The 19,333-nt window shown below is 51.3% G+C and overlaps 7 protein-coding genes across 7 annotated transcripts; 4 read left to right on the forward strand and 3 right to left on the reverse strand.

The window, feature by feature from the left end:
• Positions 1 to 1,224: 1,224 nt before the first annotated feature.
• On the reverse strand, positions 1,225 to 3,286 carry V8C40DRAFT_244470 (uncharacterized protein). Its single transcript, XM_083215661.1, has 3 exons — positions 2,786 to 3,286; positions 2,514 to 2,721; positions 1,225 to 2,442 (listed from the first exon to the last, which is right to left on the reverse strand). The coding sequence occupies exons 1-3, from the start codon at positions 3,004 to 3,006 to the stop codon at positions 1,567 to 1,569; spliced, it is 1,305 nt and encodes a 434-aa protein (XP_083073820.1). The 5' UTR covers positions 3,007 to 3,286; the 3' UTR covers positions 1,225 to 1,566.
• Positions 3,287 to 5,193: 1,907 nt separating this feature from the next.
• Positions 5,194 to 6,695, forward strand: V8C40DRAFT_244471 (Alpha/Beta hydrolase protein). Its single transcript, XM_083215662.1, has one exon. The coding sequence runs from the start codon at positions 5,323 to 5,325 to the stop codon at positions 6,304 to 6,306; it is 984 nt and encodes a 327-aa protein (XP_083073821.1). The 5' UTR covers positions 5,194 to 5,322; the 3' UTR covers positions 6,307 to 6,695.
• Positions 6,696 to 6,786: 91 nt separating this feature from the next.
• Positions 6,787 to 8,207, reverse strand: V8C40DRAFT_217179 (ribosomal protein L1p/L10e family-domain-containing protein). Its single transcript, XM_083212178.1, has 2 exons — positions 8,059 to 8,207; positions 6,787 to 7,975 (listed from the first exon to the last, which is right to left on the reverse strand). The coding sequence occupies exons 1-2, from the start codon at positions 8,122 to 8,124 to the stop codon at positions 6,890 to 6,892; spliced, it is 1,152 nt and encodes a 383-aa protein (XP_083073822.1). The 5' UTR covers positions 8,125 to 8,207; the 3' UTR covers positions 6,787 to 6,889.
• A 2,912-nt stretch (positions 8,208 to 11,119) lies between these two features.
• On the forward strand, positions 11,120 to 13,150 carry V8C40DRAFT_217188 (uncharacterized protein). Its single transcript, XM_083212179.1, has 2 exons — positions 11,120 to 12,880; positions 12,956 to 13,150. Exons 1-2 carry the CDS (start codon positions 11,216 to 11,218, stop codon positions 12,986 to 12,988), a joined length of 1,698 nt encoding a protein of 565 aa, XP_083073823.1. The 5' UTR covers positions 11,120 to 11,215; the 3' UTR covers positions 12,989 to 13,150.
• Positions 13,151 to 13,861: 711 nt separating this feature from the next.
• V8C40DRAFT_244480 (uncharacterized protein) lies at positions 13,862 to 14,195 on the forward strand. The gene has a single exon (XM_083215663.1). It carries the CDS (start codon positions 13,933 to 13,935, stop codon positions 14,188 to 14,190), a length of 258 nt encoding a protein of 85 aa, XP_083073824.1. The 5' UTR covers positions 13,862 to 13,932; the 3' UTR covers positions 14,191 to 14,195.
• On the forward strand, positions 14,196 to 15,283 carry V8C40DRAFT_244484 (uncharacterized protein). The gene is made up of 3 exons (XM_083215664.1): positions 14,196 to 14,343; positions 14,421 to 14,585; positions 14,660 to 15,283. The coding sequence occupies exons 2-3, from the start codon at positions 14,552 to 14,554 to the stop codon at positions 14,857 to 14,859; spliced, it is 234 nt and encodes a 77-aa protein (XP_083073825.1). The 5' UTR covers positions 14,196 to 14,343; positions 14,421 to 14,551; the 3' UTR covers positions 14,860 to 15,283.
• A 312-nt stretch (positions 15,284 to 15,595) lies between these two features.
• Positions 15,596 to 19,099, reverse strand: V8C40DRAFT_244485 (uncharacterized protein). The gene is made up of 2 exons (XM_083215665.1): positions 18,792 to 19,099; positions 15,596 to 18,711 (listed from the first exon to the last, which is right to left on the reverse strand). The coding sequence occupies exon 2, from the start codon at positions 18,660 to 18,662 to the stop codon at positions 15,999 to 16,001; it is 2,664 nt and encodes an 887-aa protein (XP_083073826.1). The 5' UTR covers positions 18,663 to 18,711; positions 18,792 to 19,099; the 3' UTR covers positions 15,596 to 15,998.
• Positions 19,100 to 19,333: the final 234 nt, after the last annotated feature.

Consider the following 19,333-nt stretch of genomic DNA (forward strand, 5'->3'; position numbering starts at 1 on the left):
CTCCTCCATCAGGCATTGGGATGCTAGACGCATTCCTGAGCCCTCATCGCCGCTCACGAGAAGGATCTTAGAAGCCGGTTCCGACAGCCAGGTTTCAACCTTTGTGTTCTCTTCTTCGATCCACCCAAAGAATTGAGATTGCGCCATGGGCTTATCTTGATATATCTTCAAAGATTTCCTCTCATTCAAAGATCGCCAAAAGGCAACGTAGTTGCAGTAATAACCGTCAAAATGCTTCGGCTTCAGGAGACTTTCAATCTCCCTAGTCAATGACTTGAGTTCTTCGTCTTCCGGGTAAAATCGACCCAGATCAACGGGTCGGGTCTTTCGAGGCAGGCACTTTTCCGTCGGAAGATTCAAGAGGAAGCTATTCTGCGACGAACTGATCTCGAGGTCTCGATAGATGGATATAATACGATAGCGCGATGCAAAAGAGAGAAATTCACGACTCACGTCACCCCGGAGTAGATCACCCATCAACTCGTCGTCTTCTGACGAGTATTGTGGTGTGCCAACAAATATCTGTACAGTATCAGCAACCTCATTCAATATAGACTTTTCGAGGCATGCATATTCTCATACCAGCAATTCAGTTCGAAGCTCGATCGATCGATACTTCAAGCTCCGCCTAGCCATGCATAGCGCTCTCTGGACAATTCGGCCACCCAAACCATAAGCGATCATTACCAATGGAACAACATTGGTGTCTCTACTTCCGCCGGTTTCGTTTTTATGATGTTGGTTATTGTTTTTCCAGATGGCCTCAAGCAAGTTGACGGCCGCCTCATCGAAGCCAGAGGTTTTGCCAGCTCCAAACGTTGCCTTGACATCATATTCGAAAGTTACTTTTGCTCGAATCTCGTCAATTCGGCTAGAAAGCAAGTCTTCTAGCGGTTTAGCATCTTCCAGATCCGACGGACACCTTTTTTCGCCTTCAACACCAGGAATTACGACGATGCTGGTTCCATTAGCTTCTTCCTTGGTTCAGAGGAGATCTTAAGAATTACTGACTCGATATCCTGTCGCGGAGCCGGACCTAGGAAGTCTTTCTGTACGCTGGAGGTCTCTGACGAGTCAGAGTTGTAAGACATGGTTTGTCGTGCAAATGTCAAGTTCTGGTTGAAGCCGATTATAGAATCAGATATGGATATCCCTGGGGACGAGGAAAGCGAAAGCAACCACTCCACGGTATTTATGTTTTCGGAGTAGTTATATGCATCTTGTGCGCTTTGTAAACCATTGCGACTTCCGCCGTCTGCTTCGCCGTCTTTCCCCTTTGTTCTTGCTTTCTTAGTCTACATACGGAATACATGTGATCCGATTTTGGCGGTTTGTTTGGTCATCTTTTCTCTTGTTCTTGCTTTCTTTATCTCCATACGCAGTACATATGATCTGATTTTGGCCGTCTGTTTGGTCATCTTTCCTCTTTGTTCTTGCTTCTTTTGTCTACATATGCAGTACATGTGATCTAACATGACGTCCAACAAGGTGACCAACAAAGGCACCAGCCAAGCCAACTACATGATGACACATATCATACCCGCACGTCATCGGTGTTTAATGAAATCAATGAAATCTCCTTCCGCGATAATGCCTGTCCCCCCCTCTGTATCCTCCTCCATACGGCCCTCCTCGCCTATGATCACCCCTATCTCGGGGTCCATGACTGTGTCCACCACGATATCCCCCACGCCCACCTCCCTCAGGGTGCTCGTGTCTTGGCACTGGTATCGGCTCTTCCACTTCGACTTCGTATTCTTCATACTCTTCATTATAGTATTGAGCCACCGTATCTTGCTCTTCTCGAGCCGCCTCGGGGTCGAAGACGAATCGCATGGTGCCGTCCTGGCCGCGCGCCGTTCGTCGCATGGACAAGTCGCCGGGTAACGATGATGACGTTGCTGTTGGCGAAGTGATCGAGCCAGGGGTGAGGGGACTAGGTTCTTCGTTCTCGCAACGGCTGCAGTAGTACATGTGTCGAGAGATGAATTCTTTTTCGAGCTCCGTGTTAAGGGCGATTTTGATGTCCATGAATCGGTTTAGGTCAAACTGCGTGCCGACTTTGGTCGACTTGTGGTACTGGACGTACAAGTCCAGGATGTCTAGCATGGTCTCGAGCACAGCTGGGCGATGGTACTGCCGCCGCGCCGCGGCAAAGTCCTTAACTTTGTCCAAGTGATTGCCCGTCATACGAGCTGTGAGTTCCACAAGAGCCATGACCATGGAGAAGGTGGTGCGTTTGATGGGCACAAACGTCTTGTACATGTCGATGCTCATAGCATAAGCGATGTTGAAGAATTCTTTGCCTTGGTCAGGGCCGAGGATGCTGCGCACGACCTTGACCAGGAGCTTCTGGGGGTAACGAGTGCGAAAGTCGAAGCCGATCGTCTCGAGAATCAGTCGCTCAAGTCCAATGATGATTTTACCGGGTGACTCAAAAATCTGCGTAGTTTCGTTAATTCAGTCTGGGTCAAACGAGTAGGACCACCATATAGGATACGAGGCACACGCACCTTGTCGTCTGAAGCGGCGGGCTTCTCAGGATTCTTGACGTTGTAGGCTGCCGCGAGTATGTCCTTGGACTTCTTAATCGTATCCTCAACTTTGCACGCGACAAACAACGATGCCAGGGCCGCGTCTTGGTAGTTGTATTCGGCATCGCGAAAGTTGAGCCGAAACTTGTGGAAATAGGTGCATGCTGTGTCAAACGTCCGTACCGGCCTGGCTTTTTGCAGCAGAGGTTAGTTCTGTCCATGGCCAGCGATAGTCGAGCAGTACAACGCACAGATTCAGATGCTGCCGGACGGTGTCTATGAGCTGGACGCCCTGCAAGCGGTAGTTATCCTCTCGCGCGGGGTCGCAGCCATTCTCCTTGAGCATGCGCCGTATCTTGAGCTCCGAGGCGTATTGATTCGAGCTGGAGATGTAGCCCGGATGAGGCCCGATTCGGGGAGCTGCGTCGCCATTCGAAGCCGTTGGCGGCGCCTCGAGGTCAGTGGGAGACATGTTTATGATTGAGGGGTTTGGAGATGGAGAGATAGAAAGAGGTAGGCGGCCACAGTCTTGGGGGGATTCGAGTGGGATCGACTGGCGGAGGAGTAGCTTTCGTGAAGAGGTTAAATGATGCCCTTTTGCGCCCAATTTTCCTGCCCAAGAGCCCGATTAGCCACTATTGACGGCGCTGCGTGATTGCCGTCTGCAGCATTACTAACATGCCGCCATTGCAGGATCGAATTGTCGCATATGAGAGTCGTTGAGGTCGAGATGGAGGAGTCAAAGATGGAATTATGCCTTCAAGTGCTGGCAGTCATAGAGGCCCACTCAACTTTTTTGCGGCGCGCAGCCATGCCGCTGGGGCGCGGATCGAGTCCGCGTGATGACGCAGTGCGCGAGGCCAGGCTTTGGGCTGATTTTTAAGGAAAAGAAAGGGGGGGAATAAAAGTGATAATAGACTGTACAATTAAAAGAATAATATAGATATACAGAAGAAGCAGCTTTTCGAGTATGTCATCTACCAGTACCTTACTTGCAATTTATCCGATGCCCTCATTCACACTATTCTGGCATCGACTACTATAGCTATCCCTTCAGCATCTGGTATAACAGCAGGGAACCAAGGAATCGGATTCACTCTCTAATTAAAAGATGCCAATAGGTGATACCATGCATTGTGCAGTAATTGGGATGATTGCTACCAGTCACTCCAAGAGGAAAAGATATGGTTGTAAAACAATGGATGCTTGTGGCTTTGAAGCTCCCAATCGCCCGCAGCCAATCGATCTTCTGTAAGCGGCTGGTGACCTGTTAAACTACATGTACAAAGAGGCGCTTTGTGGTGTTACAACACCCAGGGACCAGCACCCTTGGAATGCAATTAAGATATTGATAGGCTTCTACAAAGCGCTTGAATGCATTGAACCAGCGACTTTCCAACAACGATTAAGCGCGCCGCTAAACGACCATGCCTCGTCTTGCCTTTGACCCCCCTTGCGTACGGCTGAAACCCATGGCGTAGCAAGTCGCCGGTTCCAAGTCTCATGTGCTGGTCTAACGGCTCAGCTTGGAGACAAACTGCATGAAACTCGGCTCCCATCTAGAGTAAAGCAGTAAGTGACTAGCAAATGTTTCAAGGACAAGTTTCTCGATCTGCCCCCTAAACCGCTGCTGCCGGAACAGCTTAAAGGAGCGCCCCATCCTCCTCAATGTTTGTAAAGTTGTTCCATCTTGTTCAACAACCGTTCATTTACACTGCTCTGTTTCATTCACTTCTAGTGAGCTAGCTCTCACGATACATCAACTTGAATCCTTCCTTTCCTCGTTGCATTTACATATAAATCATCTTGCGCTGGATCGCACCGATACCCTTCCTTTTATCAGCAGATCTTCAAGCTCAGTCTTTCGTATAAACAACACAACACAACTCAAGCAATCATGCAGCCTGCTACTCTCTTTTTCGCCGCCCTTGCCTCTGCCTCTGTGGCCATGGGTCTTCCATTCAACCTCTTCCGACCAACCTTTTCAGGCGGCTCTGCGCCTGCGAGCGATGCTCCAGCAGCACCTCAACTCACTCCACCCAACTAAGCACGACTACGACATGCGTTGTTGAGCGCATTCTCGTACGAAAGTACAGCTATGTGATGTTATTGCCATAGCGGTCTTAAGCTACTCAACCATGGCATAGTACCTAGTACTGGTTTTTATACCCGTACATATGCTACCTACTTCGGACTATTGGGAATGATGGTTGAACATAAAAAGGACGTTCGAACTCAGCTGTCTGATCGGTTATCGAGAACTGAGTGTGACAGGGAAACATTAGGAAAATAAATGAAATAAAACACCTATTCCTCAGCCCCTTTTTCTATCAGTGAATGCTCCTTGTCTCTCGATATGCTGAATCCGCATGTATCCATTGGTTCCTATTCCCGAATTTCAACTTATCCGACTATAGGGTACGCCGACATCTCGTTTCCAAAACGTTCAAATTCATGCCACTGATTGGAGTTTGTGGGCCCAAACTTTAGTGGACATACATACGCAGTCTTGAACGCTATTCCGCCACCGCCCACAGTCTTGGAGGCTATTACCGCCCCTGGATTAGTTTTCTGCCCGGCGATAACGATAACGCGCGCGCTGACAGCTTAATCCCTGCCTGGCCTGCCGCATCATCACCAGCTTCTTCCAACCTCGTCTGTTTCAGCCTCCCGTCTTCATCTTCATCCTTTCAACCTCCCTCATTGACATCCATAGAGCACTCACCTAGAGGTTTCGAAATAATCACAAGAATATTTGATTTATCTATTCTCCAGTCCTTCTCTCAGTATGCGCGCCACCACTTCCCTCTTCGCGACGGCTCTGCTGGCCAGCCGCACCCTTGGTTGGAAATTCTCCCTCCATACCACAGACGACGCAGATGATGACACACCGCTGCCGCTCGTCATCTGGCACGGTCTAGGCGACACCTTTAGCTCCGAGGGCATTCAGGAAGTTGGCGAGCTGGCAGACCAGATTCACCCCGGCACCTTTACATATGCCATCGGACTCAGCACCGACCCAAACTCCGACCGATCCGCCACCTTCTTCGGAAACGTCACCGAGCAGCTACAGACCGTGTGCGATGTCCTCGCCGAGCACCCAATCCTGTCCACCGCCCCGGCCATCGACGCCATCGGCTTCTCCCAGGGAGGACAGTTCCTTCGCGGATACGTCGAGCGATGCAACAACCCCCCGGTTCGCAACTTGATCACCTTTGGCAGCCAACACAACGGCATCTCTGAGTTTAAGACGTGCGGCAATGTAGACTACCTGTGTAAAGGAGCCATGGCTCTGTTGAGGTTCAACACGTGGAGCAATTTCGTCCAGAGCCGCTTGGTGCCGGCGCAGTACTACCGCGACTCAAACGATTACGATACCTATCTTGAACACTCGAATTTCTTGGCCGACATCAACAACGAGCGAGCGCAAAAGAACGAACAGTACAAGGAGAACATCGCAAGCCTCTCAAACTTTGTCATGTACATGTTTGAGGACGATACCACTGTTATTCCCAAGCAGACTTCCTGGTTCACCGAGGTCAATGGCACCGAGACTATTCCCCTGCGAAAGCAGACTCAGTACAAGGAGGACTGGCTTGGCCTTCGCCAGCTAGACAGCAAGGGCGGTCTTCGATTCCGATCCATCACGGGCGACCACATGCAAATCACCCTTGATGTCTTGAAGGAGGTCATGTCGGATTTCTTAGGGCCCGTAAATAAGGCTTTCCCCCCTGAGAAAACTGCCGAAGATGTGTCTCAGGGAGAGCTCTAGTCAATCCTCTACTTAGGCACATTTGCCATCTTTGCCGAATTTCTCATGTGTCACTGGACGATTGTCATCTACATCATCGTCTTTCTCTTCTTCGGCTATACGTTGTTTGTCTTCTCTCTGCTGGCCCTCCTCTTCCTTTTTTATCTCCTCGTGCGATTTATCTATCTCTACCTTGTCCGGGTCTGGCCGTATTTATGAGCGACGGGACATGCCAACGGCGCTTTGCTACGGGCTTGAAATGTATTTGGGCGTAATTTGAATTTGAACGGATGGGAAATGTTATTTTCTTTCATGTAAGCACTTGAGCAGATACAACTAGGTGCGACTTTTAATAGGTAGCGGGAATATGGCGCCCTGTCCAATATGAACAATGCCATTCTCTATTCGTATTTTTTCTCTCTCTCTCTCTCGTTTCCATCGAATGATACGCCGCAACGCCGGTGCCAGATATCTAATCATCCTATTATGCGCATACACACAGATAATGATGTAAAAGGAACTTGTTATGCCGAAAATTTTGACCCCCCTCTCCCTTTCCTTTCTCTCTCATCTTGTTGACTTTTGATTTTTCTTCTTCTTCTTTTTACTCTTCCACTGCCTTCTTAGCTGCAGCCTTTGCGCTTCTCAGCCTCAACTTACGATCTGAGATTTGCTTGTCCAGCTTGTCGTCGTTGCTCTCCGCCTTGGGCTTGCTCTCCTTGGCGGCCTTCTTGGCCTTCTTAGCCGCGGGGGCATCAGTCTGCTGCTCGGCGCTGTCGTCGGTAGTCTTGCGCTTCTTGCCAATGTTGGCCTTTTCAGCAGCCTTGAGTTTCTTAGCCTCGCCCTCGGCATCGGCAATGACGTCCTTGTCGTCCAGCCAGAGCTCGTCGGTCAGCCAGATGGGCAGGGCGGCGGTCTCGGGGCCCTTGATGTAGATGCTCTTGACGTTGCGCCACTGCTGGGGCACCCACTTGTCGACCATGGCGGCGGCGACTGTCTCGATGTTGGCGGCCAGCTGCTCGGGGGTCCAGTCGGAGAAGCCCACGCGGACGGCGGTGTTTGTGGTGGGGGAGAGGCTGACGAGGGCCGACGACAAAGCCTTTTCAATCTCCTTTGCAATCTCAGCGGCAGAGCCGGCATTGACCTCGCCCTCCTTCTTCTTGGGATTGGTCTTCTTGCCGTCGACCTTGCGGGCCTTGGGCTTAAGGACGACGGGGATAGGGCGCTTGAGGGTGGACTTGTAAAAGGTCTTGCCGAGGATCTTAGGCAGGCGGTTGATAATACGGTCGTCACCGAGAAAAACGTCGTGCTCAGCGAAGAGCTTGCGCTGGGCCTCGTACTGGCTGAACTTGGCCTTGAGCTTGGTGACGTCGATGACGCGGGTCACCTTCTTGCGCAGCTCGGCGGGGAACTCGTCCGAGGCGACAATGTTCTTGTACGCGCGCTGCGGGTCGGCGGTGATGAGGCAGACGGTCGTCTCAGCCGAGGCGTTGAGGCTGTGCGGCAGCGGGATCTTGCCGGGCTGCAGGCGAGCCTTGTCGGAGATGTGTCGCTTGGTGGTGAGCGTCAGCCAGACGGTCTTTTCTGCGTCGACGTCGTCTTCGAGGATGTTGCGCTTGGACGAGGCCTCGGCCTGTTCCTTGGAGGCCTTTTTGATGTGTGCGAGGAGAGCTTTTGAGGCTTTGAGAGTCTGTTGGGGTTGATTGGGCGGTTAGTTTTCATCATTTTGAAGATTTTGATATCCGTTTGCTAAGGCGACAGATGGTTACGAACCTGGGCGGAATCAATTGAAACCACGGCCTTTGCGCCGGCAGCGGCGACTTCTTTTGAAGGAGCCATCTTAATTGGTCTTTTCGAGTCTATAAACAACAAAAAAGACTTGAATTGGCGAAGGGGTGGTTGAAAACTGGCTGCAATAAAAGTGTAAGAAAAAAAAAGGCTACAAATTCTCACCACTCGAAACGCTTGACGCTCGAAGCAAAAAAAAAAAAAAAATAGAAAATTACTATAAGCGAGATTTTGCCGGCGAGGCTAGTGCGGCGTTCGGAATATGCAAGTCCCGGTTGCCGGTCTTGGCGCACGGAAGACGGACGGCGGCCGGAGCGGAAGATCCCAAAGGGGCTCCACTTTGACTTTGGGGAAAGACGAGAAGTTGCTTGATTTGCTGCCCTTTTTGTGTGAGAGTTGGAGAGATGGATTGCAAAAGGGCAGCGGGCTGGAGGTCTGCAATTGGCCAGAACTTGATGCCTGGGTTCTGCTTGATTGGTAGACAGTACTTGATTTTGCCGTATAATTTGCATTAGGCTACAGTGTATCATGTACTAGCACAAGCTACCCTACTGGTACGCATTGCACCGCATCGCGTCTGCAAGTCTGCATCCTCGCGACCAAGCAGCTAACCTGTAACTGCAATTGCATGAGCCGGTGCGTGTACTCACCCATGCGAGGCCATCATGTGCTGGCGACGATGCATTTCTGCCTGATTTCTCGGGATTCCAAGCCAATTTCAGACCGGAGGATTAAATAGGCCACTCGCCGCAGCAACGAGTACGAGTAAGACTGCGCCATGATATCAAATGTGACATGCCGGTAGCCTTTATGTGTGTTTCGGCACAGCATTGCGGCGGGGGTGTGAGCGTGAGCGTGAATTGCGCAAAGGCATGGGAGAAAGGTCCATGTCGGTCACATGTAGGGAGCATGTAGGAGTGCGCAGAGGCAGCTTGACGTGGACAATTGCTGCAAGGAAGCCGGACGAGATGGTCGCGTGGGATAGGATAACTGTCTAGGTAGTTGAGGCTGCAACGCGAAAGAGCTTCGGGAGCTATACGGAGTTTACAATTACTACCAGCATACTCGTAAGCTCCATGTATTTAATACAAGCTAGCAGTGCTACTTTAATGTATGAGGGCACAAAAAACATTAAAAAGAGATTAGAATGCAGGCTATTTTATTTGTAGCACACATCAGCAGGTTCCCACGTCAAGTCGTACTCGGACAGCCTGCAGATGGACGGAGCTGCTACTTCTGACTTTTGCCTACAACGGGAATCAAGCCTGACAGGGATCCCGCCTGCATGCTCTCTCTCTCCTCTCTCACGGGGTCCCTATTCTTTCTGCCTTCTCGGACGGCTAAAAGGAAGAGAATAGAAGAGCAAGGAGAGAATAGGCTAGAGAAAGATACACAGATAGAGAGCTCAGCTCAGTTTCAATGAAAAATTTCAACAGCTTTGCTTGCATGCGAGGAACGCGGTCCAGGTGCAAAAGGTGGAGACGTGACTAGGAACGGGGACTGGAGGAGGTTGGAAAAGCGCAGCGTCTTTTTTGCATTTGGTGAAATTACCGCCGGGCAGTTTTCCATTGGCTGCTTGGACGGGCGGTTTGTGCTAATGTAATTTAATGTCAATTTTGGATGAGCAAGCGTCAATGTGTGCGTAATGATGAGGATATCGGACATACAAGGATGTGGGCACATAAGGCAAATGTACGGAGCACTCTAACGTGTCCAGCCGATAGGTGGTAGTTTGTAATAGCACGTAACGTGCAACTAACTGCCCAATGGGGAGCGGCTGATTCAATGCCATGCATATACTGTAGCTAGTACTCACTATGTCCGAGTACTAATGTATGTAAGAGTGAAACAGCGAAAAGAACAGAAAGGATTGGCGTGTTTGATCAAAGGGAGCGTCGTTCAATGGATGGATATCAAAAGGGCCCGATATGTAGCAGCAGAGAGCAGAGCAGAACTGCACATGATATGTATGTGATTGATACACTCGGTGTAATCCAATCCAATGGCAATACACAATACAATACGTGTACAGCGCCGGGCCTGCTAATGCCAGACACGACACAAAAATCCATGCAAAGCCGAGCATATGCATGTATGAGCACAAACATGGAGACATGGAGCCCTTCGTAGCGAGAGACTTGCAGCAGCCGATTCCACAAAATCCGCCCCAAAAAGCTCGCCAAAAGGACACACCCATGCAAAACTGCCTTGTCAATGCTTGTCAATGGATTCTGTTCCATGAAAGGACAAGCACAAAAAGCACAGGCTCAAACCCATCCATCCATGCGTGCCATATGGATCAATTCTTAGTTGAATGTACGAGTGAGATGTACGAGTGAGCACAGGTACTCGCCGCGGCGGTACAGCCCATGTCCATGCCGCCCCAAACGTCGCCATGGCAGCACCCGAAGCTCCCTGTAGCCCAGCGCCCCAGAGCCCCCCCCCAGCCCGCGCCCGTTGCCACAGCGTCCAGTCCGCAGCGCCCACAGCAAACTCACAGCGCCCTTCAGCGCCCATAGCCCACTGGAAGCTGCCCTGAAGCAGTGTACCTCGGGGGCACCTGCGCAGCATCTCCCAGCGCCAAATTCCCAGCACCAACGCCCACGCCAACGCCAACGCGATGCGTCCATGTCCCCAGTCGCGCGCGTTCGTGTTTCTCGTTTCTGGGCCTTTTTTTCAAATCGTCTCCGCTCGTTTAAATACCGCCTCGTCCCAGCCCTGGTCTCTTTCTCTACCCCTTCCCAACATTGGAACCCACGTCTGTGCAAAGTACCAGTCACTCTTTTTTCTTTTTTTTCTCCGACTTTCTTCCAATCCTTTCCTTTTCGACACTCCCCTTTTCGGTCGACCAAGGATTATAAAAACAAAAAAACAAAAACAGAAAAAAGGAAACCAACTTTGTTATTCGCCCATTGTGTACTGCTAGCAATCTCCAACCTAGGCTTGTAAGTGGGGAGGGCACGAGAGGTGCAGTGCCAGCGTGTAGAGAAGAAAAACAACCACCGTCGACGCGATCTGGCCGAGGATCTAGCCGGTGGAGGAGCACACCAACACCAGGGAATCGCTGCTTTTGGTGCTGGGGAATGATCGCGTGAAGCTTCATTCACCTTCACCTGGAACTGGACTGTACCGTTACCGTACCATGGACTCGACGCGAAAGCCGGCAGCCGAACCTGCGCTCCCCGCTCCAGCATCAACATCAACATCAACATCAACAACAGCTTCGGCCTCGACAACCTCCGTCTCCTCGCTGGGCTCGCCCCTCAAACGCCCAGCTCCTTCTCTGCTGCCGCCGTTCGAGCCATCGTCTTCGCCCGGACTGCCTCGGCCCTCCAAACGCCAAAATGTCGGCGGCACAGGCGCCCATCTGCGGTATCCCACGCCGGTGCCAACTTCTAGCACCGGCATCCTGTCCAGCTCGCCTCTCCGGGAGAAATTGAGTGTTGGGCTCATCGAACGCACGCCTCTCTCGGCCGTGCCGTCAATTGAGCTTAGCGAGAATGGCGAAATGGTGTTGATGGGTCGTTCGTCTAATTCCTCTCACTTCCAGCTCTCGGCCAACCGTCTGATATCGCGTGTGCACGTCAAGGCACGGTATGTGCAGGGCGCCACTCCTCTCGAGGCCAACAAGATTGAGATTACCTGCAATGGCTGGAATGGTCTAAAGCTGCACTGCCAGGGCCGCTCGTGGGAGCTTCTCAAGGGCGACAGCTTCACCAGCGAGACCGAGGGCACCGAAATCATGGTGGATGTCCACGACGCCCGTGTTTTGATCCAATGGCCCAAGCGGAGCTCCTCGGGTGCCGACTCCAACGGCCTCTTGTCCGATGCCAGCTGGGAGGACTCGCCGCCGCGGTCTGCGACGAGAAACGCGAACCTGATGCTGCAGGTGTCCCCTCTGCGGAGAGCCACGCGTATCCAGTCTCCCGATAGTCCCACCCCGGCCCCTCGCCGACGCTCTGTGGTAGCAGCAGACGAAGACAGCGGCATCCAGATCTATGAGGACGACGACGAGGACTATCAGCCGGATTCGGATGAGCGAGACGAGGAGCCGGATGTCACCATTAGCATGCGGACAGAGGCCACGGCTAGCTTCACGAGCGAGGCGGATTCCGACGAGGAAGACGAGAGCAACCCGGATGAGGAGAACGACCCCGTTATTCACTCGTTTGGTCCCTATGGCGCCAACATCTCGGGCCGCCTCGCGTCCATCACGACGAAATCCCCTCGCGTGCAGACTGCCAAGCGACCCTTGAAGAAGGGCTCTGCGGAGACGATTGTGCCGGGCAAGTTGAGCCACGATTCTGACGATGTCGAGGCCAGCCCGCGAAAGTCGAAATCCAAGAAGGCGTCTCATGATGAGCGAAGCTCCTCCGAGGAGAGACTGCCCCAGCCAAAGGTCGAAGCCAAGGTCGAGGTCGAGGTCGAGGTCAAGGAAGAGGAAGAGGAAGATGACGAAGAGGAGGAAGAGCCGACCAGGATTCCCACCGAGGCTGATGCGGCCATCTCCAACCACGTCGTCAACCAGCTCGCCTACTCCCGGCTGTCTTCAACGCCGCTTTCCACCATCATGCACAACCTGCCCGCCGAGCAGATCAAGGGCATTTCCCGGGACGACCTGAGGCTCCTCATCGAGACCACCCCCTGCATCGGCATCATCAAGCGCCAAGGCAAGGACGCGGCTGGCAAGGCTCTGGAGAGCGAGTATTATTACATCCCCGAGGACGACACCGATATGCAGCGAAGGGCGGCGGTGGTGGATGGACTTCGGAAGCCTAGCTTGCGGGCGTGTCGAAAGCAGCACAAGGTTGGTATTTGTGATTTTTGGCGCGTTATTTTAGCTCCCTTTTTAGACGTGATGATTAACCATGCTTTTGTGTAGCAATACTACTGGAAGCGCCCCAAGACGCCTTGAAGCCGGCACTCAAGCCATTACATTACGACGTGGAACGGAAATCGGATAGCGGGTTGAAAAAGAAACAGAAAGGAATAAAAAGAGAAAAAAAAAATATGAAAGAAACACGGAGGAACGATTGATTGACTGATTGATTGATTGTTATGGGTTCGCATATAAAAAGGTCAATACCCCCTTTCTCGAGGCACCCCCGGTGTAATTCATCACCTGGTTGGGCCCTCCTGTTTATTGTGTTGGACGAGGACATGTAAGATGGATTTTATCTTTTGAGTCTGGATTTTTTTTGGTCCCCTGACAATATTGGTCACGACGGATGAGAGGAAAATGAAGTGTCTATTTTTTTGCCCTGGTTTTTCCTTTTTTTACTTGGTTCCTTTTTCACTTTTTTTTTTCTACGCCCTTTGGGTCGCTCCTCGACCTTGCAGAGGAGTCAATTCGGTGGGATATTTCGGGATCTGGGTGAAGAGGAAGGGGCCTATGAGGAGTTTGAGAGTTTGGTTTCATTCTGCTCATACGCCAATGCATCGTCATCCACGTCTGGAGGAGTTTATCTGGTGAACCCCCCTTGGAATTTTGTGTTTTATGTTGTTTACCCCAATATTAGTGCAATGAGAGAGATGAGAGAGAGAGATGGAGGAGGGACAAAGGACGGATACACGACACCGACACCGAAACGGATACACAGAGAGATAAGGGGAAAGACAGAGGCAAAGACAGAGAGAGAGACTGGAGACTACGGAGGCGATTGATCAACACCTGCACCTGCACCTGCACCTTGAAATTGTTGTCCTGTACATATAGCTATAGCCGAGTCACCACATCATTGCACAAGGGCGGAAGAAGCCCCCGAACAAACCATAAAAAAGGATGACCCTGATCCGAAGCCCCGTGTCCCGTGTTCTGTGTTCCCTGTAACAAGCGAGGGGCGCATTCGCCATTCCGTGATGTGTAACCCGAATTATATCGATACTTTACTCAGCATGGCCTCTTCCATCACGGACGCGAGTAATCGACTAACTTGTTTCAAGCAAATTATCGGAATAAGAAGTCAATCGACTAACTTGTTTCAAGATTATCTATCGGAATGCAAGCATGTAACACCACTGCTAATCACCGCATCATACGATAACGAGGTCCAAGGTTTTGATAGGCTGACCCCGCCTTTTTTTATTTCCTCGGGTAAGTGGTGGTGGCGATATTAGCTCACGGATCTTGGGAAAGCTCGATTTTGAGGGGTTGCATTGGGGATTATATATTCCGGTGATTGGCATCGACGATCCAATCTTGTTTTTATTCGTTGTTAAAAATCTGATATCTCAAAAAAACCTTGATTTAACCTACATCATCTAACTCAAGTATGTCATATCCCTTGGTGTGTGATGCGATGTGATGTGATTGATGCTGATCGATCTTGATGATTGTTTACTTATAGCAAAGCACGAACTACAACTACAACTCATACCTATTTATACTCAACGACATCTCTTCAAACAAACACAAACACAAACACAAACACAAAACAAACAACAATCGAGTCAAATAAAACAAAAACCACCACCAAAAATGGACTCTTCACCACCAACATCTCCAACTCAAAGTACGCATCATTCCATCCATCTTCAGCCCTCTCAAAAATAACAACCCAGCTAACTTCACTTTCTCTCTTCTAAGCTCAAAACCCACAGCAATCCTCTCCTCACCCCCAAGATTCATCCCCCGCCTGCCAATCCGCCATCAAACACTCCTCCTCATGGAAGCCCAGCTCGCTCGACCGCCGCCTCAGCTGGAGCTCCCAGGACCAGAAGCACGCGCTGCAGATGAGCGGCATTGACGGCGTGCGGTCGGGACACCAGGGCTTTACGGAGCGATAGGTGCTGTCTATCCAGTCGGGGTTTCTTTTCTTTTTTTTTATGGAGAGTGCGTGTAGATTGGGAATGAAGCAGGGGAAAAGAGGGGAAATTCGGTCATGAATTACATGGGCGTGTTTTTCTCCTTTTTTTTATCTTCTCCTTCAATGATTTGATGAAACAAAAGGGCTATTGGGAAAATATGGGAAATTGGGATACTATTGCATTGCATGGCAACGGAGCGAAAAACAAAAACAAAAAGCATAATGCACGCGACTTTTGTGTGTCAAGATTGAGCTGGTGGATTTTGAGAATTGGGGATAGGACGCCAAGTCAAGCATCATGGGAAATGGGTTTCTACCTATAATAGCTCCGTACTGAATGGTTACCTATTAATTGGTATTTTTATATCCTGCATCAATTCTACACTACGATGACGGATTGGTCGTATACCTATTTCATGCATGATCAGATACGGGAAGAATGCAGTGGTGGTGGTAGCGGCAAAAAGAAATCAGCTCTTATTCCATCACCAGTAGCAACAAACAGTAAATTACGGCTCCAACGCTACCTGGCTATGGCTGCTTCTCTTCCTAAGGTCTTGATGGTAAATAAATATTCTCGTATCTATAAGCTTACTTCACAGTCTACACTCTGCAAAGTCCAAACACACCAATCGACTGTTGCCATGCTGGATTTGCACTCACTATTGCCACAACATCAAGCAGCAATATTCAAGACTTCACAAGGGATTCCATGATTTGACGTTCAACTGGGAGATTTCAATTCAAGCCGACTTGATCCGGAAACTGCTACCTAATGTACACAGCTCATCAGAAAAAAAAAAAGAGAGGAAAATAACTAAAATAAAAAAAGACCTTCTCAATGCAATCATTCGCGACATGTCGCTCCCAGCCGCATTCGCGATCGATGGGGGTATTTCAGACTTGATCCCATAGTAAAGAAGACAAAAGGAAAAAAAGAGAAAAGGAGAAAACAGAAAAGGAGAAAAAGAGACAGAAGGAAGCAAAACTCCTACTCCCGGGCCCATGCACATATCGTCGTGGGAGCGTCATATCCTTATGCTGCCAATGCCGAAAAAAAGAAGAAGAAGAGGAGAAAACACAAAAAGAAAAAGAAGAAAACTACCAAATCAACAGCATTCATTTGCCAGCAGCAGAGAGGTGCTCCGCCAGAGCTCCAACCGCATACGCCGCTCCGCCCACCCAGACGGTGCCCATCACCACCTTCTTGCCAAAGCTTCTCTTCTTCTTCGGAGCAACTGACCCGTCGCGTTCAGCTTCGTCTCTCTGAGTCTGCTTGCTGCTGCGAAGCGGCGGTGCCGGCTTCCTGTGGCCATCCTCAATGCTGTCGTAGTTAACGAATCCAGTGGGGCTGGCAAAGTTGCCCGTCACAGACTGTCCCATCATGTCGACGGGGTTGATGCGAGCCGGGTTGCTGGGAAGCTCCAAAGGGAGGTCGCTGGCATTGGGCGAGGCAGGGCGATTCTTGCGGAAAATGAGCACGTCGCCTCCGCCCGACACAATGTCGTAGCCGTGTTCCTGCAGGGGCTTAAAGTAAGGGAGAAACTTGGACGCGTGTGACAGCCGGAGCAGCACATCCGTCAGCTTGGGGGGAGGAGAAACGTCATGGTCGTCGGATGTGGTCTCGGCAACGCTAACAGATCTGGTGGATGAGTCGTAGGCGAGGATCTTGTACGTGACTGGCTCATCTGTTACCGTCGTCGCGGCGGGCTCGTAGTGCTTGACTACAGCCTCCACCGTCTCTGCACCACATTCCTCAGAGTAGCTTGTTTCTAGTCCCTTTGGATCGTTAGAGTACGGGTCCTTCTCGGCGCGCATTTGGGCCAGCTCGCTGGTGGTGCGTTCGATCGGTTCGGGTTCGGGCTTCGACAACTCACTGGGAAAACTTTCATCCATAGAACTCAATTCCATCTCTGCTTCCTCTTTCTCGGCAGCCATCTCTTCACCCATATTGGCCCTCCTCAGCACCTGGCTTCGGATATCATCCGCTGTTAGTGACTCGAGAGAGCTTTCAGCTTCCCAAATGATGCTGCTCCCACCACGTCTACCGGCTGAGGCTGCCATATCTGCCTGAAGCCTCTCCTTTGCGTCGTACGACTCAAGGCTGGCAGCGACAACATCATGAAACTTCACCTCGCTCTCCACATCTCGAGGGGCCGCATTGTAACCATGGAGATCCTTGTATGCCTTGGACGCCTCCTCAGGGTGGATAGGATAAGGCTTGTCGGGAGAGTCAAATGTCTGCGGCTCATACTTGCCCAAGTCGGTGTAGTTTTTGGTCAGCTCCTCGGGGTGAATGTGGCGTGTCTTTTCCGGCTCTTCGTAACCATCGATGGCATAGGCAGGAAGGTCCTTGTATTGCTTGGAGGCTTCCTCCGGGTGAATTCTTTCCACCGCTGGTCCGTTATTGGGGAATGCAGAGTACTGGGGCAAGTCCTGGTACGCTTTGGATGCCTCCTCGGGATGAATTCGAGGAGTCTTGGGGCCACCGTTGGGATACTGCGCATAGAGGTGGAGGTCCTCGTAATCCTTGGAGAGCTCTTCGGGGGTCAATGGGCGAAGGCCATCTGGCTCATGCCAGCGGACAGGTCCATACTTGTCCAGGTCGTCGTATTGAGGTAGAGTGTTGCCTCGCACCTCGACTTTAGCGGGAATGGGCTCTGCCTTGGGTGTGGGGTCGTTCTGCAGAGCCTCATAGTCCTTGAGGACGGATTCCCTGCAAGTAAAAGGGCCGCCGTAGGCATGTAGGTCTGTATAATCCTTGGACTTTTCCTCCGGAGTCAGGCGGCGAAGGCCGTCAGGCTCGTCATAGGTGGCGGGGCCATATTTGTGCAAGTCCTTGTAATCCTTGGACTTTTCTTCCTGAGACCTCTCCTGCAGGCCATCCGGCTCGTGCCACCTGACGGGGCCGTATTTGTCTAGATCGTCGTAGATTTTGGACTGCTCTTCGGGAGTGAGCTGTGGAAGTCCGTCGGGCTCGTTCCACGTCACGGGCTTATACTTGTCCAAGTCTTCGTAGTTCTTGGACTCTTCCTCGGGCGTCAGTTTTCGGGGCGCGTTTGGGTCATCAATCTTCATTTTGGAATACTCTGGCAAGTCTTCGTAGATTTTGGAACGTTCCTCAGGAGTCAAATGAGGCAGTCCATCTGGCTCATTCCACTTGGCGGGCTTGTAATCGCCTAAGTCTGTGTATTGCTTCGACTCCTCCTCCGGGGTCAGCTTTCGAGGTGCGTTGGGATCGTCAAACCGTGTTGCCGAGTATGCGGTGTGTTCTACGCGAGACACCTTGCGATTGGTGATGGGATCAATAAAGTTGAGGGCGTCGCCCGCAGTGGCTCGTAGAACGCTCTCAGCAGTGACTTTGTTGGATCGGTGGGTCGAGTGCAGGTAGTTTCGGATGTTTTGCAATGGGTGCCATTCGCCGCCTTCCTTGTGGTGGAAGAGACGGTTGATGGCGTCTCGCTCGACGTCCTCGATGTTGCGGCCAGGGCGAGCCCCTGACAAGTCGTCCGACCATGACTTGATGTCCTTTGGATCGGTGTATTTCCCAGAAGAGGCAGTGGCCTTGAACTTGGGGTTCTCCCACGAGAGTCGTCGGTTGAGGGAGACGATGTATTTCAAGGCAGAGATACGGTTGCGTCGACGTCCCAGGTCGAAACCGCAGAATTGCCGGCACTGCTGACTGGCTTGAGACTGCGCAGAGGCCAGCGGGCTCGAGTTGAGGGCAGTGCGTGCCAGGAGAAGCCTTGCACGAGGCGAGGCAATTTGCGAGGTCGGAAGCATGTTGGTGGGAAATGTCGAGCCAATGGCTGAGCGAGATGCACTACCGAGTCTAGCAACAAATCAACAGTCAGCACCCATTTTCAATTGACAACGCCACAATGATGATATCTGAGGAAGCAAAGATCATACCAGACAAACGTCAAGCTGAATCACCCCAGGAGCAGCAATTGCATGTGACATGGAACTCGGGCAGAACCGGGTCGTGCGGGGAAGGACAGCTGGATCAAATGGCGTTTTCACGATGATCCGGGTTGACGACACAGAAGCCGACGACTGAGAGGCTGCCGTGTGATGGCGACGAGAAGAGCAATTCCGTGGGAGGCGGAGAGTATAAAAGTGAAGAAGAGTAAAATGGGGGAGAATGGGTGAATGTGGTGAGAGGTGGGAAAATAGAGAGGAGTGGAAAAGAGAGAGAAACGAGACCGAGGAGGACAAGTAAGTAGGAGGAATGAGTAGCATCAGCGGCTTATCTGAAGGTGAGCCAACTCGGTTCACCGCGCTGGGGAAGACGCTTGCGGGGTAGCCCACAGGAACCCACCAAGCCCACTAGGGGAGTCCACTAAGGAGCCCGCTAAAGAGCCCGCTAAGGCCACTGTGAGGTGCCACTCGACCACTGAAGCTCGCAATGTTGCGCTGGCACGGGGGCGGTTGGTTGAGGGAATTGGGAGAGA

Source organism: Trichoderma camerunense (genome assembly GCF_050948025.1).
Source record: "Trichoderma camerunense strain CBS 138272 chromosome Unknown V8C40scaffold_8, whole genome shotgun sequence".
NCBI lineage: Eukaryota > Fungi > Ascomycota > Sordariomycetes > Hypocreales > Hypocreaceae > Trichoderma > Trichoderma camerunense.

Excerpts from the sequence above, each read along its gene's own strand:
- V8C40DRAFT_244470 (XM_083215661.1), bottom strand. The coding sequence starts at position 3,006 with ATGTCTCCCACTGACCTCGAGGCGCCGCCAACGGCTTCGAATGGCGAC. Across the intron at positions 2,722-2,785 it reads GTCCGGCAGCATCTGAATCT|GCCGGTACGGACGTTTGACA; the intron begins GTGCGTTGTACT and ends GCAAAAAGCCAG. Across the intron at positions 2,443-2,513 it reads CCGCCGCTTCAGACGACAAG|ATTTTTGAGTCACCCGGTAA; the intron begins GTGCGTGTGCCT and ends GAAACTACGCAG.
- V8C40DRAFT_244471 (XM_083215662.1), top strand. The coding sequence starts at position 5,323 with ATGCGCGCCACCACTTCCCTCTTCGCGACGGCTCTGCTGGCCAGCCGC.
- V8C40DRAFT_217179 (XM_083212178.1), bottom strand. The coding sequence starts at position 8,124 with ATGGCTCCTTCAAAAGAAGTCGCCGCTGCCGGCGCAAAGGCCGTGGTT. Across the intron at positions 7,976-8,058 it reads TTTCAATTGATTCCGCCCAG|ACTCTCAAAGCCTCAAAAGC; the intron begins GTTCGTAACCAT and ends CAACCCCAACAG.
- V8C40DRAFT_217188 (XM_083212179.1), top strand. The coding sequence starts at position 11,216 with ATGGACTCGACGCGAAAGCCGGCAGCCGAACCTGCGCTCCCCGCTCCA. Across the intron at positions 12,881-12,955 it reads CGTGTCGAAAGCAGCACAAG|CAATACTACTGGAAGCGCCC; the intron begins GTTGGTATTTGT and ends GCTTTTGTGTAG.
- V8C40DRAFT_244480 (XM_083215663.1), top strand. The coding sequence starts at position 13,933 with ATGTGTAACCCGAATTATATCGATACTTTACTCAGCATGGCCTCTTCC.
- V8C40DRAFT_244484 (XM_083215664.1), top strand. The coding sequence starts at position 14,552 with ATGGACTCTTCACCACCAACATCTCCAACTCAAA. Across the intron at positions 14,586-14,659 it reads ACCAACATCTCCAACTCAAA|CTCAAAACCCACAGCAATCC; the intron begins GTACGCATCATT and ends CTCTCTTCTAAG.
- V8C40DRAFT_244485 (XM_083215665.1), bottom strand. The coding sequence starts at position 18,662 with ATGCTTCCGACCTCGCAAATTGCCTCGCCTCGTGCAAGGCTTCTCCTG.